Source organism: Amblyomma maculatum, chromosome 5 (assembly GCF_055883805.1).
Source record: "Amblyomma maculatum isolate TAMU_Amacu chromosome 5, ASM5588380v1, whole genome shotgun sequence".
NCBI lineage: Eukaryota > Metazoa > Arthropoda > Arachnida > Ixodida > Ixodidae > Amblyomma > Amblyomma maculatum.
The window spans coordinates 48203776-48220796 of NC_139348.1; the positions used below are offsets into that span (position 1 = coordinate 48203776).

At 45.5% G+C, this 17021-nt stretch overlaps 1 protein-coding gene across 1 annotated transcript; it reads left to right on the forward strand.

Moving 5' to 3' along the window:
• The first annotated feature begins 13852 nt into the window (after nt 1–13852).
• LOC146188263 (uncharacterized) lies at nt 13853–16834 on the forward strand. The gene is made up of 2 exons (XM_084603710.1): nt 13853–13984; nt 15141–16834. Exons 1-2 carry the CDS (start codon nt 13964–13966, stop codon nt 16572–16574), a joined length of 1455 nt encoding a protein of 484 aa, XP_084459836.1. The 5' UTR covers nt 13853–13963; the 3' UTR covers nt 16575–16834.
• The last annotated feature ends 187 nt before the right edge of the window (nt 16835–17021 follow it).

Consider the following 17021-nt stretch of genomic DNA (forward strand, 5'->3'; position numbering starts at 1 on the left):
TATATTAAATGCATGGCATGAATACCTGCACGAGGGGCGATGCCGGCCACTAACCGGCGTCGGGAAGCAACCGGCCGACGTACGGTCTTTCGTCAGCAAAATAGCTAGGGCAGACGAGCGGCCGACCATTCAGTAACGCTGGCAAATGGCCGGCCCACGTGCGGCAGGTGGTCGGTCACGTCGGGCCAAAAGGTCGGGCCGTAGTCGATTGCCTAAAATCGGCCGACGTTAGCTCAGTGTCAATCCTCGACGCCGTCCCTCATTCGGGTGCCGAAGGTCGGCCCTACCTTTTGTCACACTTTTTTTTTGCTTGGGTAGTCGGTATAAATAATGTGTGTGCCATATGCAACGCTCAAATAATTATATAGTCTCTTATCCGATGCTTTGTATTGGAAGGGGGTGCATGCTTTTGGGATCATGATGGGAATAAACAGCACTGTGAGACCAACGTATATAGGTGGGTAACTATAGTGTGCATTACAAGCACACATACACACTGCTTCCTGTACTTTGCCCTGTCGTCACTAAGTAAATTCTTGATCTGAGTGCACTGTAGGGATAGCTTGTGGAAAAAGAAAAGAGGAAGCTGCATAAAGAAACTAGGAGAAAGAACAATGGCACTTGTTCTTTCCTACTGTCCTTGTCCTTTAGCAGTGTTTTTGTCAGTTCCACAAGACCCATTTTAATGTGTTGTGTAAAAGTTTTAAGAGCAGGTTAAGCCGACATATTTTCCACTCAACAAATGTTTGTTCCGTGAAACCAGTGTTTTAATTATCTTGCACACTTTCCAGAGAGAAATGTCCTTCTTGAGTCCCACAGTTTAAAAACACACAGCCTGGCTGTTTGTGTCATTACCATAACTAAAAAAGAAACAAGTTCACATATACAGCTATGCCTCGTTAACATGGACCCTGTTAACATCGACATGTACTACTCATATTACAAAAAGATTTTCTGCAGAAAAAACTTGCAATGCCTTTACACTTCATTAATATGGAAGTTTGCTGTTTGGACAATAAACAGGAGCCTATTGGGGTCTTGTGACCCACATATTTTTCATCAATAAGAACAGCAGTGCTTGCAAACAAAACTGCCACTGTGGTACCGAGGTTTAACTAAATTACGAGTTAAGTAAAACAGACTGAATTACATGGCTGTTACTCTGCGAAACTACCAACATAACATTCGTTGCACTGTGCACAATATTTTAGTGAACCCATGAACTGTGAGGCACATTGACTCCTTCAACTCACACTCTCTGGTTCCTAAATCACATTTTCTTATTTTAAAATAGTAAGCAATAAGTCACCACTGCAAAGCTTGGAAGCTCATTTACTACTCATTGCACAAAATGAATTAAGCTGCCCACTTAGATTGTAACCATTCTGTTATAACCTTATCCTGCAATGGTAAGGTAAAACTCTGCATAGGTGCAAAGCAGAGCAGTGAATCTCTGAGTGCAAACAGAAAATCCAATCCAGTCAAAAAAGGAATGAAATCAGATTAAGTTACATGTAGCCTCAGTGTCAACAAGTCAGATTTTACATCCATACCTCAGAGCTTTCAGAATGGATCAGCATTATATAGAACCAATAACCATTGTTACGTTTCGCCACCGACAAGTGCTACAGCTAATGCGGCCACAGCGCAGCAACAGGCAAAGCAGCGAGCGTTTCGGCCATTTCAGCATCGTCCGGCCGGCCGCCCAACGCTTCCTCTCGCGAGCATGTCTCGGCGTGTCCGTGCCACGCGCCGAATGTGTGTGCATGCGTGTGTGCAAACACTGGCCAAGCTCGGCGCTCGAGAGAGAAAGCGTTGCCCTCGCCCGTCTGCAGGAGGTGGAGGAGATTTCTGTCGCACCACCGACGATGAGTCATCTCGTCTTGTTTGGACATGCGGGCTCTCCGGTCCCTTCTGAACTGACAAGGGTATAAAAAGCAGCGGCAGACTCCGCTGAAAAAGAGAGAGGTATTCGCCTGATTGGGCTGGGACAGGTAGGTCACCGCCACTTGCGGCGGGGGCTAGCCTGCCACCGAATTTTTATCTGTTGTAGACCACCCGCCACCGTTTCGGTGGTGGACGACGGCTGTTGTTTTGGCGCGCGTCTTTCTATCCCTCTTCCTTTTTTTTTCTTCTCTATTTTCTCTTCTGTCTGTACGAGGCAGCGGAGGTGGCTCAGCTACAGAGCCAGTAGCAGGTCCGTGCATTTTCTTTTCCTTCTTCCTACAGCCACAACAACAACGCTGAAAGAGACTATACTGGGAAGACGTCGCAGTGACGACGCCAGACACAAGCTGTGTGAGCGTGTCAGTATTCTCTCCGGGTCAGCTTCTCTGCCCGTTCCTTCATGAAGTTGTATTAACGTTGTCTTGTTCAACGCCTCGTCTTTGCTGGGACCGTTGATGCCGAGCTACGGAGCCGCCAGGCCAACGCTACCGATGGGGCCGCGAGCCGCATGTAACAACTGGCGGCAGCGGTGCGATACCCATGGCGCCAAATCTCCAAGCAAAAAAAAAGTGTGTGGCAAAAGGTAGGGCCGACCCCTTTCGCCTACCAAAAAGTGGCCGCGCCGACCTTCGGCACCTGACTGAGGGCCGGCGTCGAGGATTGACACTGAGCTAACGTCGGCCGATTTTCGGCAATCGACTATGGCCCGACCTCTTGGCCTGACGTGACCGAACACATGCCGCACGTAGGTCAGCCATCTGCCAGCGTTACTGAATGGTCGGCCGCTCGTCTGCCCTAGCTATTTAGCTGACGAAAGACCGTACGTCGGCTGGTTACTTCCCGGCGCCGGTTAGTGGCCGGCAGACGGCTCATAGCGTCCGGCATCGCCCCTCGTGCAGGTATTCATGCCATGCATTTAATATATCTTGGCCCATGCTTATATAGGGGTAGCGCATACAAGTGCATCAAGGAAAGCAGTAGCTTTTATGATGCTATGAAGAAACAAAAGCTGCAGTATTTGGTGAAAAATTTATTTGTCAACAGTGTTCAGAAAAAGCTCGCGATTTGCTTTTTTATAAGCGTCGATATATTACTGACTATAGAACACGCGTGTGCGACATGTGGAAGATGGGCTTGAGGCTTAGTCTTCTTCTTTTGACAGCCTGTCGATCACTTGCTGTCTGCGACTGGTCGGATCTGCGGCGGGTTCCATCTTGGTCAGCTGTACGAAGACGTTTTTTAATTAAATATTTCATTTTCGTCTAGACTTTTACATTGCAGGCAAATAGGGTAGAAAGGTAGAATAAATAATATATTTGCTCACTGCCACCAACTGCACTATCACATCAATATAATTTATGCGCCTGACTTTCATGCGATTCGACTAAAAATGCATTAGCGCAAAGCCGCAATAGATAATCAGGATCCGTGAATCCGCGAGAAAGGCGCGAGCACTTCGTTTTGCTAGCTGGAGTCATGATGTTGCAATTTGCAACTGTAGCGCACTCAAACCTTGCCCCCAAAGCGCATTCTTGCATGCTAATGCTGCAATTTAATAAGTCTAGCAAAACCAAGTGTCCGCGCTTGTCATAGAGTGCGTATGAGCGATTCCAACGCGGCAGAACAGTTTCAGCGATATTTCCATGAAACCTACAATAAGTTTATTCCGTAGAATACAGCTTAATTTTCTCAAGCTAGACGGAACTTTTACAGCAAAAGCGAACAGATATTTAACGATAAGTCATCTGATTTATTTTAGTTATTTAACAACCGAGCATTACTTAAAATCAATCAATCAATCACTCAATTTTTATTTTCACCGAAACAAAAAACACATGGCGAAAAAAGGAGGTGGGAGAAAAAGCTGCACAATAGCAGCTTGACAAAGCTCCAACCACCCTGACAACAATGACAGCACTGCAACATTTCAGATTTTTGTTCAGTGTACTAGGAACTGTACAAAACGAAAGTAAAAAGAAACATCTAGTTACACTAATGCTAGTTTATAAATAACTGCTCTATGTCCCTTTTGTTAAGTTTCGTAGTGAATATGTCTTGTTTCGCAAAGTCATTCAGTGTGTGGGGGATTGTGTATTCAACGCGTTGGCGGCCATAACCTGTGCGCGTGACGGGAACTTTCCATGGTAGTTTATGGCGATGAGGGTATATGTATTCTTGCTTATGGAGATTGGCGAGTGAGAGGAATGTGTCCAAATTGCCCTGCATTGCTGCATTGTAACTTTTTATTAGTTTGTACTTGTATATGCTATCGGCTTTCATTATTTTGTACTTGTAGAATAGAGGTTTAGTATGCTCGTTGAATGGAACACTTTCTATTGCCCTAACAGCTTTTTTTTTGTAGTAAGATTAGTTTGTTTAAATTATGCGCACTAGTGTTTCCCCACACCAGTGCGCAGTAACTGAGCACGGAATGGAATAAGGAATTATACAAAAGCTGTTTAATTTTGGCAGGAAATAAATGTCGATTTCTATTGAGAATGCCAACTACCTTTCGCGCTTTTGAGCAAAGATGATCGACATGGTCGTTCCAAAGCATGTGTTCAGAGAAAATAACGCCAAGTGTTTTCACAGATGTCTCTCTATTAATTATATATGGACCAATGATGATGGTTTCAGGCATTTCTAGACATGTACTGGGTGCGCGGAACAAAACACATTTTGTTTTCGATTCATTTAATAAGAGGTTGTTTTTCTCAGTCCAATCCTGAAGCCGAAAACAAACTGAGCTTGCGAGAGGTAGAATATCCGTCACATTTTTTCCACTAAAAAATATGTTACAATCATCAGCGTAGATGACAAATTTGGACACATTATCTATTAGCACTATATCATTTATATAAAATAGAAAAAGTACTGGACCAAGAATGCTGCCTTGAGGCACACCGCTTTGTATGGATCGTATTTGTGACTTATGGTCATTAATTTCAACGAACTGTGAGTGTGAGGATAAGTATGAACGAATTAGTCGAGTGCACTTACCACGGAAACCATATTTTTCTATCTTATCTATTAACAGATTGTGATTAACACCAGGACAGCAGCTTGAGCATGTTGGTTATTCATTCTTGATGGAACAGCGCAAAACATCGGGACAAGAGACAACTAAGTCTCTTGTCCCGATGTTTTGCGCTGTTCCATCAAGAGTGATTAACACGAGCAAAGGCTTTGCTGAAATCAATATAGATTCCCAAAGTCATTAGTTTCTTTTCTATGTTTTCCAAGATGATCTCTTTTTGGGTGAGCAAAGCATTTTCTGTGGAACGCTTTTTCCTGAATCCAAACTGACAATCAGTCAACAGACTGTGTTTTCGAGAAAAATTATCCATTCGAATACTAATTGTTTTTTCTAGCCCTTTAGAAAATATTGGTAAAATGGATATTGGACGGTAGTTATTTATATTATTTCTGTCACCTCCCTTATGAATTACGATAACGCGCGCCAGTTGCATGTCCTTTGGGAAAACACCTGCTGAGAGTGCTGAATTAAATATATGGGCTAACACAGGTGCTATGTGATCAATTACATATTTAATAGGCCTTATCTCTAAACCATCTGCGTCTGTGCTATGACTATTGTTAAGGCTTTGGAACACAGTACTGACTTCGCTAGCGCAGGTTGGCTGAAGAAATATGCTGTTATGATTTATCGGTATTTGTGTTGTTGGTCCGCTATGCCCGATGTTTCCACCTATTTTGACAAAGAAATCGTTAAAACAGTCAGCAAGTTCGGTTCCATGTATGTCTTTGTCGTTTATGACGAGGCTATCAATGCGCGTGGTGCTCGCTGGGTTTAGTAATTTGTTTAGTTTCTTCCATACTTTGTCGCTCTTCCGTAGACAGTCATCGTCAAAAATACGATGGTAGTAGTACTTCTTTGATTTCTCTTTTTCGGTGTTTAGTTTATTACGAAACGCTTTGTATTCCAGCCACTTTACCGGATCGCGTGTTTGTAAAAACCGCTTATAAAGTTTGTTCTTCTGGTTTATTTTCTGCATCAACTCCCGTGTAATCCATGGGTTCCTAGCATTTCTAGGCTGACAATAAGGTTTGAGTGGGAAACAACCAGCATATATTGCTTGGAATCTGGCTAAAAATACTTAATATGCTTTGTTCGTGTCTGAAATGTCAAAAATATCTGTCCAGTCAGTCTGTCTAATCATTTCCTTGAAATATTCTAAAGCTTTAGGTGATATGGAGTGATACATGCACACTTGTGTCTGTTTGCACGGGGGCTCTTTGCGCTGTACGAACAAAAATATGGGGAGGTGGTCGCTAATGTCGCAGGTTACAGCTCCTGACTTCACAATCATATCAGATGAGTTTGTAATGAATAAGTCCAGCAACGATGACGATGATGAAGTGACTCGTGTTGGTACGGAAATGACATTATAAAAACCATTGCACTCCAGTAGCGATTGAAATTCATTTCCATGTGTAGACGTTTTGGATAGATCTATGTTAAAATCCCCTCCAATTGTATATGCAGAGTCATTTGCGTAAGAAAGAAAACGTTCAAAGAACTCGAAGAATGAGCGAATATTACCGGTAGGAGGGCGGTAAACTACTGCAAACAGACTTTTATCCTTTTTCACGCTAAGTATTTCATAGTCTTCTGTGACAAGACTATATTCATTTAGAATTTCACAATGCGATAACAACGTCAGTATCGACACGCCGCCTCCTCTCCTATATTTGCGATTTAAACAGAAATGGTGATATTCAGGCAGCACAAAATAGTCAGAGTTTTGGTTGTACCACGTCTCCGTAAAAAAAAGGACATCGAAGTTGCAATGACAAGATTTTAGCAATGCAGATATGTCATCCTTTTTTGACTCGATTGATCTTGCATTTAAATGGAGCAGTTTAAGACACTTCGATATGTTATTTTGTCTGATAAGTTTAGCGACGTCTTCGGGAGAAGTGAAAGCACTGGCCATTTTGATATGTACATCGATAATCATCAGGGGACCCTCTTAAGCAGAAACATCGCTGTTCGGGACGACTGCAGGTGACACAGTATCATGCGCGTCGCTACTGATCTTGTCAAGATCGGCTTCTCGAGTGATCGGAATGATTGGGGATGACGTAGTGCGCCGCGCAAAGATGGAACCATTTCGTGTCCATACGAACTTCCAGCCATGCTCGTGCTTACGGGTGGAAGCCATGCCTAACAGTTTTTTCATAGCTGGACATAGGTGCTCATTTATGAAAATGGGCTCATCTGAAGTCAGGCCTAGGGTAGTGTTTGTTACTCGTTTCTTTTTAGCAAGTTGAAGAACTTTGTCACGTTTTTCACAGCGTTGAAATTGAATGATAATATTTTTCTTGTTTGCGTCTTTGGTCGGCACCCTGTGACACACATCAATGTCATTCCGCGTAATAGGTTCGCCAATTGCCTCACCAATTTCCTCAAGCACCTGTGCAAGATCTTCATTTGGCTCCTCCACTACTCCTTTGATTTCTAGGTTTCTGTTACGCGAATATTGTTCAGACTTAATGAGCTGTGCTTGAGTTTCAGCCAGGTCCTTCTCGGCCTTCAAAAGCCTCTGCTGAAGCATTTGGTTCTCCTTTTTCAGTTCTTTGTTTTCGCTCAAGCTTACATCAAGTCGCTGATTTGTCTCATCAAGCGACCTGCTCATGAAGTCCATGCTTTCTTTCATTTCATCAACAGAAGTTTTCACATTCCTCAGTTCGGACCTAAAACTGCGTTCAAGAGCATCCTTCAAGCTTTTCAAAATCTGCCTTCACTTCCTCTCTAAAATCCTGGAATAACTTCGCAACTTCTTTAGCCATGTGAAAAAAAAATGCAAATAACAGCAGGCTAGAAAGAACACACAAGGCACTCAAGGCAGCAGTGACAGCGAGAGAAATAAGACCAGATTCACGAAAACAGATCTGTGCACTAACCTGCAAAGTGTAGATCTGATCTTAGCCTCTGCGTGCCACCGCTGTCACTGCTGCCAATGAGCTGATCGCTGTCGAATGTTCAGGCTTTATAGCTGTCGACCATGTGTCACGGGGTCCAACTTGTCACGTGGTCCGGCTAAGGGCGCTTGATACGATGATCAGAGCAAGTAGGCAGGGATGGTTAGCTGATGACACGGTGATGATTCCCGTGGTTGATAGCGATGCCTTGCTGACCGTGAAGGACTGCCGCGGCGTTCCTGCAAAGTGTAAATCTGATCTTAGCCTCTGCGTGCCACCGCTGTCACTGCTGCCAATCAGCCAAGGCGACTTTTTAGACAGCCCAACTCGTAGAAGCTTATAGAACCCGTTGCAATTTTTTAAAGCTTGAAACAATTGTTAGCTGAACACCTGATGAGCATGTGAGCAGCAGGAAATAATCTACAGGACGAGAATACAACTGCTTGCCCAGAAAGGAAGCGCACACAGCAAAATCAATCATATGGCAGTGTGAAACGGCTCGTTCTGTGTGCATCACATATATAATTCCAAAATCCACAAAATGAACGCACTGGCTCACTTACCTTGCCAGCATACCACATCACTCAATCATCAATTTTCACGTATAGACATCATTAAAACAGCAAAAAAAAAAAAACACTTGGCATAAATCTTGTACTCAGTCCTGGCACGAGCTTCGGCTTGGCGGCAGCGATCATGTTTGTACAGCTTCTGATCGCTCCTATGGCGAGGAGTGCTGCAATATATCAGTGATAGCATTCGACATTTAACTGGGTTGCATGCGTCCAATCGATGTGAGTCGGATAATCGAATTTCCCGAACAAAATCAGCACTAATACCTGTCCGGCAAGTGCACCGCCATGAAGAAGTGAAAGGCCAGCGTTTTAGTGTAGAAGACCAAGTACCTCCGGCTTTAGGGCTTCGGCGAAACGAGCTTCCACTGTCGCAGCCAGTTTCCAGATCAGCTGATATCGCCTCCCTGCACGATCAGCGCAAGGCGCGCACACCAGTTACAAAATATGCATTTACAGTAACGAGATGCGCTGTAGGTCTCAAAACTATACGTAATTAGTTGCAGTACATTATCGTATAGAAGAAAATCAGCGCTAATTTGACTTACCTGATCGGTATACGTATGTCAGTGCATGCACCTCGATATGAAGAAGTGAAAGACGAGCGTTTTGGGGCAGAGGAGAATGGACCTCGGACTGCAGCGAAAAGAGCTAATTCCACAGCCGCAGCTCGTTTCCAAATTGGCTCAGCATGTCTTCCTGCGCAATCGGAGCAAAATGCGCATACATTGATTATAAAAAGAAAAATGTACGTAGCAAAAAGATACGCATATATATACGCGCTCCAGAAACAGTTGCAGTATATTGTCGTATCGAACAAAATCTGCGCTAATTGGACTTACCTGATCGGTATAGTGAGTGTCCCTCCATATTAAAAGGCGAGAATTGTGGGGCAGGAGATACCGTAGGACCCAGACTGCAGCAAAATGAGCCAATTCTGCCACCGCAGCCTTGTTTCCAAACAGCTCAGCACGTCTTCCTGCGCGATCAGCGCACACACCCATTATATATATATATATATATATATATATATATATATATATATATATATATATATATATACATAAGATGAGGTAGGGGCGCACAAACGAAAACAACGGTTTATTTCCGACGTTTCGGCCGGGCCCCGGCCAAAACGTCGGAAATAAAGCTTTGTTTTCGTTAGTGCGCCCCTAACTCATCTTATACATATTTCTGGATCCTGGAAGACTTTTATGAAACATGTATATATATATATATATATATATATATATATATATATATATATATATAAAATATATATGAAGGAAAGAAGCCAACGGTCGGCGAGGCCAAGGAAAGCGTCGGGGATGGTACTTTATGTATTTTTTAATGTTTACTTGGATAATCACAGAAATTAGTAATGTAATCTGTTTAGGGGAAAGATAATGAAACACAAAGTAGAAGAAAAAACAAGTTCCGATGGTGGGAACCGAACCAACGATCTTCGAATATCGCGTCCGGTGCTCTTCCAACTGAGCTACATCAGCCGCTGTCCCCCCTGCTACTTGCTTGGGTATTTATGTTGTCTGTATACGAACCTTGAGAGTGTTCACCAGCGCCACCCTCAACCATAACGGCGGACGTGGAATGTCTATGTAATATATATATATATATATATATATATATATATATATATATATATATATATATATATATATATATATATATATAAGGAGTATATAACAAGATGAGCTTATGCTTCAAAACAATACATTGTTATGTTTAGTATAATATCGAATTGAGCAAAAAGCTCCTCTGATCCAGACCGAAAGATCATGTACTTACGCATGTTTTGGTGAGCTTCGGCACGAAGAATCTGTACAGAGCGGCTGCAATCATCAGCTGCATATGTGGGCTGTTCTTTCCAAACGCTGACTGCTGCAGGAGGTTGAGACAGATTGAATTTGTGCGAAATAAAAGCGGACGATAAATTAGGCAGTAGGCATCCGCGCCCACACGGAGGCTCGCCATCGACTGAGTGGCGCCACGCATCTTAGCTACCGCGGGAGGTTTTTTCCCGCCATTTGGACACGTGACCTCAAGAAGGAGGGGAAGGGGGGGGGGAGAAGTGTGCGGTGCATGCAATGTTTTTTTTTTTCGCCGCTATTTCTCCGCTTCGGCATTCATGTCGCCCCTGCGGTCGGGTGCCTTCATGCCTTTCGCCTCCCCGTGGTGCTTTCCGCTTTGCCGCAGGGAGAAAAGATGGACCGATGGACTCGGTGGGGCAACGGGTCCCGCGCAGCGAGAAGCAGTTTTCTTTCTTCTTCACGCCCCCCCCCCCCCCCCTCCTCCCTCGTCGTTCAAGACTGTGGTTCAAGAAGCATCGAGGTCTTTTCTTTTCCTTTCTTTTTTCTATGGCTTCTGTAGAACCCTCGTCTTGATACTAGCGGCTGTAGTTCTTTGCATGAAAAAAATATGGCTTGGAGTGAATGCATTCGGTTCGTTTAACCGAATATCTTCCACACAAACCAAATGTGGGGCAGTAGAACACCTACAGCTTCATTTAGCCAAGATAGCAAGGCCTATAGCTACGTACATAGTGTTCAACAACTTTATCGGAACCGTCTCGGAAAATGTTTCCACCGATCGAGGAGGGAAAATTTTCCAAGAGGGTGAAGTTGCAGAACACGTATTATGAGTGTTTTTGCAGAGAGTACATAGTCCATGCGGATTTATACTTCCAAAAGCAGTACGTGGATTATTTAGAGCACCTCGGGCTGTCATATCAATCGCAAACCACATTTCCGTTTTCGCATTTGGTTTTCATCATAATGCCACCTCTGCAGCTCGACTAAAGCCCGTGACCGCGAGCTCAATCTGGTAAATACCGATTGAACCACATAGTCATCATCATCATCATCAGCCTGATTATACCCACTGCAGGGCGAAGGCCTCTCCCATATCTCTCCACTTAACCCGGTTCTGTGCTAGCTGCATCCACTTGACCCCTGCGAACTTCTTAATCTCATCCGCCCACCTAACTTTCTGCCGCCCCCTGCTACGCTTTCCTTCCCTTGGAATCCAGTTTGTTACCCTCAGCGACCATCGGTTATCCTCTCTTCGCACTACATGTCCTGCCCATGTCCATTTCTTCTTCTTAAACCACATAGTAACTTCTGACAAAAATATTGCTACGAGGATGACGAAGCGGGCAGTGGCGCGGGGCTGAGCGCTCGCGCCAGGCGCCCGCTGGCCATTAAATTATATTTCATCGTCATGTCATCACGTCGTTCTGTTTCTGTTGTGTCGCCGTGTTCCATCGCTTGTCATGCCACCACGAAACATTTGGTTGGAGGGGCGGTTCATCCCCATCCTCGCCTCGCACCGTCGAAGCCATACGCCGGGTCCATATGCCGAAAGCCCATGGAAATCGCCGCCCAGCTCTGCTCCAGCGCTTTTTGCTCAGACCCGACCAGCCGCTGTCCCCAGCCTCGTCCCCAGCCCTGACCACAACACACGACGACCACGAAAAGCCCAAAGCTGACCCTACCGACTCTACCGACCCCACGACGAAGCGACCTCACGACCACTCGAGCAAAGACAGCACCCCCGCCCAAGCCGTTCGGCGTGTCCATGAGTTTCGTCAAACGGTAAAGATTGGACTTGATGCTCCGGTGCAAGCATTCTGCCCATCTTCGTATTCATTGTGGTGTCCAGCGTTTCATGTCCCAATCCTGCATCGTCACGTCATGCATTGGATTTCTAGCAATCGATCGGGACGATCACTCGGTGGCCCCGGGTAATGCTACGAAGATGACGAAGTGGGCAGTGGCGCGGGGCGGAGCGCTCGCGCCAGGCCCGCTGGCCATTAAAGCATATTTCATCGTCGTCATCTCGTCGTTCTGTTTCTGTTGTGTTGCCGTGTTCCATCACTTGTCGTGTCACCACGTAACAATATTTTGTCCATTTGTTCTAGGGATGCATGAAAAGCAGTAGAAGGTTGCAGGGCAAAGTGCACCGGATCCGGATGAAAGCTCATCAAAGCTCGTCGCCTCTTTTCTTGACCCCGTACGAAAGGTAAACTCACTGAGGCTTATACCTGCGAAACGAATTTATGGGCGTTTAGGATTGATAGGTTTCGAGGGCACTGGTAAAAGTAATTGACGGTTAACATCTAAACCTTAAAGGCACGTTATCTCTTCGGTTTACCGTGGGTTTGCCTAGGGTTATGTTATAGGTTAACTTTATGATGAGGTTGTCTTAATGCAGAGGTTACCATTTAACCATAAAAAATTAACAATTACATTCGTAGGTTCATACCAGTTTACCGCGCAAATCTTAGGCACTTAATACTAAGTAGGCTTCAAACAGACAATCAGAGCCTACCAGTTCACAAATTCAAGCATAAGTTCATGACAACTCGCGATCAACCACAGCGTGTACCATCCCCGCCGTGGCTCAATTAACGCGCGGTTAAAGCTTTATTTCAAAGTATTGTAAAAGAAGGCTAGGTCAAGACGGCGAGGTCGTGACGGCAAGGACAGTGAAGCCTTGTCTAGAGTTTAATCCGATCACGAAACCAGGCGCGCGCCGGAGCCGGCGCCGCGGGACGATAATGATGGTATGTACAAATGAAAGAACATCATGGCATGTAAAAATGAAAGAAGGTCCACAGAAGGCTCACACAATCTGCAAGCGGCCAGCCTGGCCGCTCCTAACTAACCGATGTACCGCGGCGCACAAATGGTTTCAAGCGAGAAACATGAACAATTTCAGTTCCACGGTGGCGTCGATCGGCTTGGGGATCAACAGGCGTGACTTTGCAGTTAACTGGAGAAGTTTGGCTGATGATCTCGTAGGGACCAAGGTGGCGGTGGTGGAATTTGTCACTAAGGCCAGGGGTGCACAGTGGTGTATAAAGCAGTACTTCCTCACCGGGACGATAAGGGCTAGACCACGCGATGCGTAGAATCATAACGAGTCTTGCGGTCTTCCTGGCACGCTGCCGTGTTGAGGCGGGCAAGATGGCGGCATCTGGCCACACGAGATAAAAAATGGGTAGGTACTGATGTGGAGTAGTCGGGCGTAGAGAAGAAGGAAGCGTCGAGAATTGTAGTGGGAGGACAGCCATAAACGAGGAAAAATGGAGAATAACCGGTAGTCCGCTGTATACTGCTGTGTTATAGGCGAACGTGACGAATGGTAGAATAGTGTCCCAATTTCGATGATCCGGTGTGATGTACATGGAGGTCATATATCCGATAAGTTGCGGTGAAATCGCTCAGTCAGCCTGTTAGTCTGGGGATGGTAGCTTGAGGTAGTCTTATGAAGGGTGGATGACGCGTAAAAAACTTCGTTAACGACTGTCGATAAGAAGGCTGTCCCGCAGTCCCTTGGGAGCACCCGAGGAGCGCCATGACACAATACAATGGACCATTTCGGAAAGTTGCGCGCGCCCCCTACGCGACCGCCGCAAAGCAGGCTGGGAATTGTGAGCGTGGCTTGCCGGGCAGGATCCGGCGCAGGAGTGGTTCGACATGGACGTCGCGCAAAAGCAGGTAAACAAAACTTTTTTTTGGGATGCTAGCAATGCTTTTGTAGCATGCTTGCGCCGCGCAAGTGATCTTTGCATTGCCGTACAACTTTTTTTGTGGTTTTGCAGCCGACGCTACGAGCGCGAAGCGAGTATTTTCGCACGTGAGCGCTCGTGAAGCGCGCACATGTGCCAGTGTATAGTTTTAGCTATGCTTCAGAAGGCACGAGCGCGATCCTACGGCTAGCAGGCGTGTTTTGCTGGTAAGCGCGCGCTAACAGTGCATTTATTTACTGGTCGCCCGTCGCGAACCTTCAAAGTTTCTGCGGCTGTCCCGGCGGCAGGCGTAGTACGTAGCGTACGCATTCATGTTTGTTGCAACAGTGCGACATAGTCTTGTGAGAATGTACGCGCTATATTTTAGCAAAATACGTCGTTATCGCGCACTGCCCATTCAATCTTTTGGTTATAGCGTGCTATTTAGTCTACGGACGAGTCTGAAACAAGTATATCGTCGAAAGAAACGGACAGCGCATTCGTTCAATGAGTACATCTTGGAAGAAAGTAGTAGTTGAGTTGGTGCTTAGCTTGTGCGAGCGCATTTTCTTGCCTATAGTGTTGTTCGAATAGCACGCAGCAAGTGCGAAGCAGAACCAACAAGCACTGTTACATTGTGTGTAGCTGAGCATATTTTTGCGATACAAATAGTAGTTGCTGTCTGTGCCATATTCAACGAGTTTGACGGCTCGTACTATCTCGGTCGCGGTGTCCATTTGTTACTACCGTGGAGTGCAGATAGGCGCAGCCAAAATATGAACGTGCCTCGGTGGCTACAAGTAACGCGAACGCGGTCGAAAAAAACTGCGGCGGATATTTTGCTAACGTGAAAAACATGGACGCGCCAGTACCTTGTACTTGGGCGGCCTCGGAGTTTTAGTTAGCTGGTGGTTTACCGAGGCCGTCCTTGTGCAACATTCTTCACGACCGCGCGTAGTAAATGAAATGGGTTCAGCGTTGCTTTTCAAGCATGCTTGCCACAAGTAACCAAGACACAATGAATGAATACTTTATTTCAAGATCGCATTGGTGATGCCATGATCAGCTGTGTATGCTTCCATGCTCTGTTTATATGTGGAGTGCCAAAGAAAACATTTTGACACTTGCTTATACCCATGTTGCAGGTACCACTGCAAGCCATTCATAATGCACTTCCTCTCCAAGCAAGGCTACCGAAAGGGCCATGGACAAAACAGTTAAAAGACGTTCCAGATGGGTTCTCAGAGCAAGGAATCTTGGCACATCAGAATTCACGTGGTGCTCAGAAGCATACTGTAAGCGGATACAGGATGTTCAAAGCAGAGAAGGTGCACAATGTTCTTATTTGCAAGGCTGACAGATCCACTTTTCTTAAAGCAACAGTGGAGGCATCATTCTCTTTGGCAAAATTATATAACACTGCTGCTGTGCTCTCGTCAAATGGAACTGTGGACGAAGGAACCTGCAACTGCCGGGCTGGAGCTGCAGGTGTTTGTAAACATGTAGTAGCAATTCTATGGTTTGTATTAGACCTGAAGCGCTCTGGGGCAGCCTACGTGCAAGACACACAGTCGTGTACAGACAAACCCAGAGCATGGGGTACTGGGGCAAAGAAGGCCAACGTGCACACACGCGAGTTCTCAAAACTGCGTTTTGTGAAACATATGCCAATGAAAGCTGGCAGGTATGCAACTCAAGAAACCACAGTTTCTCTGACAGTAACAGAAGACCATATTAAGAGAATGTATCAGACACAGAAAAATATTCCAAACGCCATGCTATGCAAGACGCTGGAGGACAACCACTTTCAGCCCGTACAAGTGAAAAGAACACGTCAGGAGGAGGCTCTCAGCCAGATGCCAATCAGGTTGCCGGTGCAAGCCCTGTGGGTTGAGCATGTGCCAGCTGGGTACACGTTCGGCTCCTGTGAGCTTACTTTAGAAGACTCATGGGCCCTTGAGCAAGCGACTAGGATGCAGAGCGGCTCTACAACATGGAGCTTCGAGAGATCCAAGCGCCTGACTGCTTCACACTTTGGAGATGTGGTGTCACGGAAGAAGCCAGCTGATGAGAAGTTTTTTAAGAGGTTGTTCGGGTCTAGCCAGATGCAGACCAAATACATGGCTGATGGTTTAAGGAATGAAGATGCAGCCGTGCAGCGTTACATAGACAAGAAAAAGGTCCCAGTTAGGATTTACTGTTGTGGGTTGTGCGTCAACCCTGGTGTCCCTGTTCTTGGTGCAACGCCTGACCGTGTTGTAGAGCAGGGAGGAGATTTTGGTCTCCTTGAAGTTAAGACCCTCTCAGCTGCCAAGGAACGGGGTGAGGAATTAGAAAATGCTGTGAATACGGCACCCTACCTGAAGAATGGAGTTCTTAAACCAACGCACAAGTACTTTTACCAGGTCCAGGGGCAAATGGCTTTGACTGGACTCTCCTGGTGTGATTTTGTGGTTGATAATGGCACAGACTGCACTCTTCAGAGGATCACTTTTGACAGCTCGCTTTGGATTTCCAAAATGCTGCCACGTCTCCTGGAATGTCACAAGAACTACCAAGAGCACTGTGCTTGTGTGTGAATTTCAATGACTTATTTTATGTTACATTGGTCTGCAGGACAAAGATGCTCGGACTCGTAACATGCTTTGGCATGTGTTCATACTTATGTATATTTGTTTCTTAAATATCTTGTATTGCATTTTTTTCCATGAAGAAAGTGTTTTTCTGCGTAATATCGTTATGGCGATGTGCACGTTGTGCCACAACCCATTTAAATGTGTGTGCCACTAATCTGTGTGTAAAAAGTAAATGTCAAGCACCACACGTCTTGCTGCCTTGTCCTCCAGGTTCCTGTCTCTACATTTGTCGGCTACCTTCCTTGTGATTTTTCCCTTGTCCTTTGCCTGAATTTTTTTTTTTTGAACCAACTTTTTTTCTCGTGTTGCTTGTCGATAAGAAAGTCGTGCTCTCTTGGCAGACAGAGGAAAGGTATTTTTTGGATTCCTTGTCCACTGTCGTTTCCTGCC

What these genes read in the sequence shown, in the direction of transcription:
- LOC146188263 (XM_084603710.1), top strand. Translation starts at nt 13,964, where the DNA reads ATGGACGTCGCGCAAAAGCAG. An exon ending in TGGACGTCGCGCAAAAGCAG is followed by an intron (nt 13,985 to 15,140) that starts GTAAACAAAACT and finishes CCCATGTTGCAG; the next exon opens with GTACCACTGCAAGCCATTCA.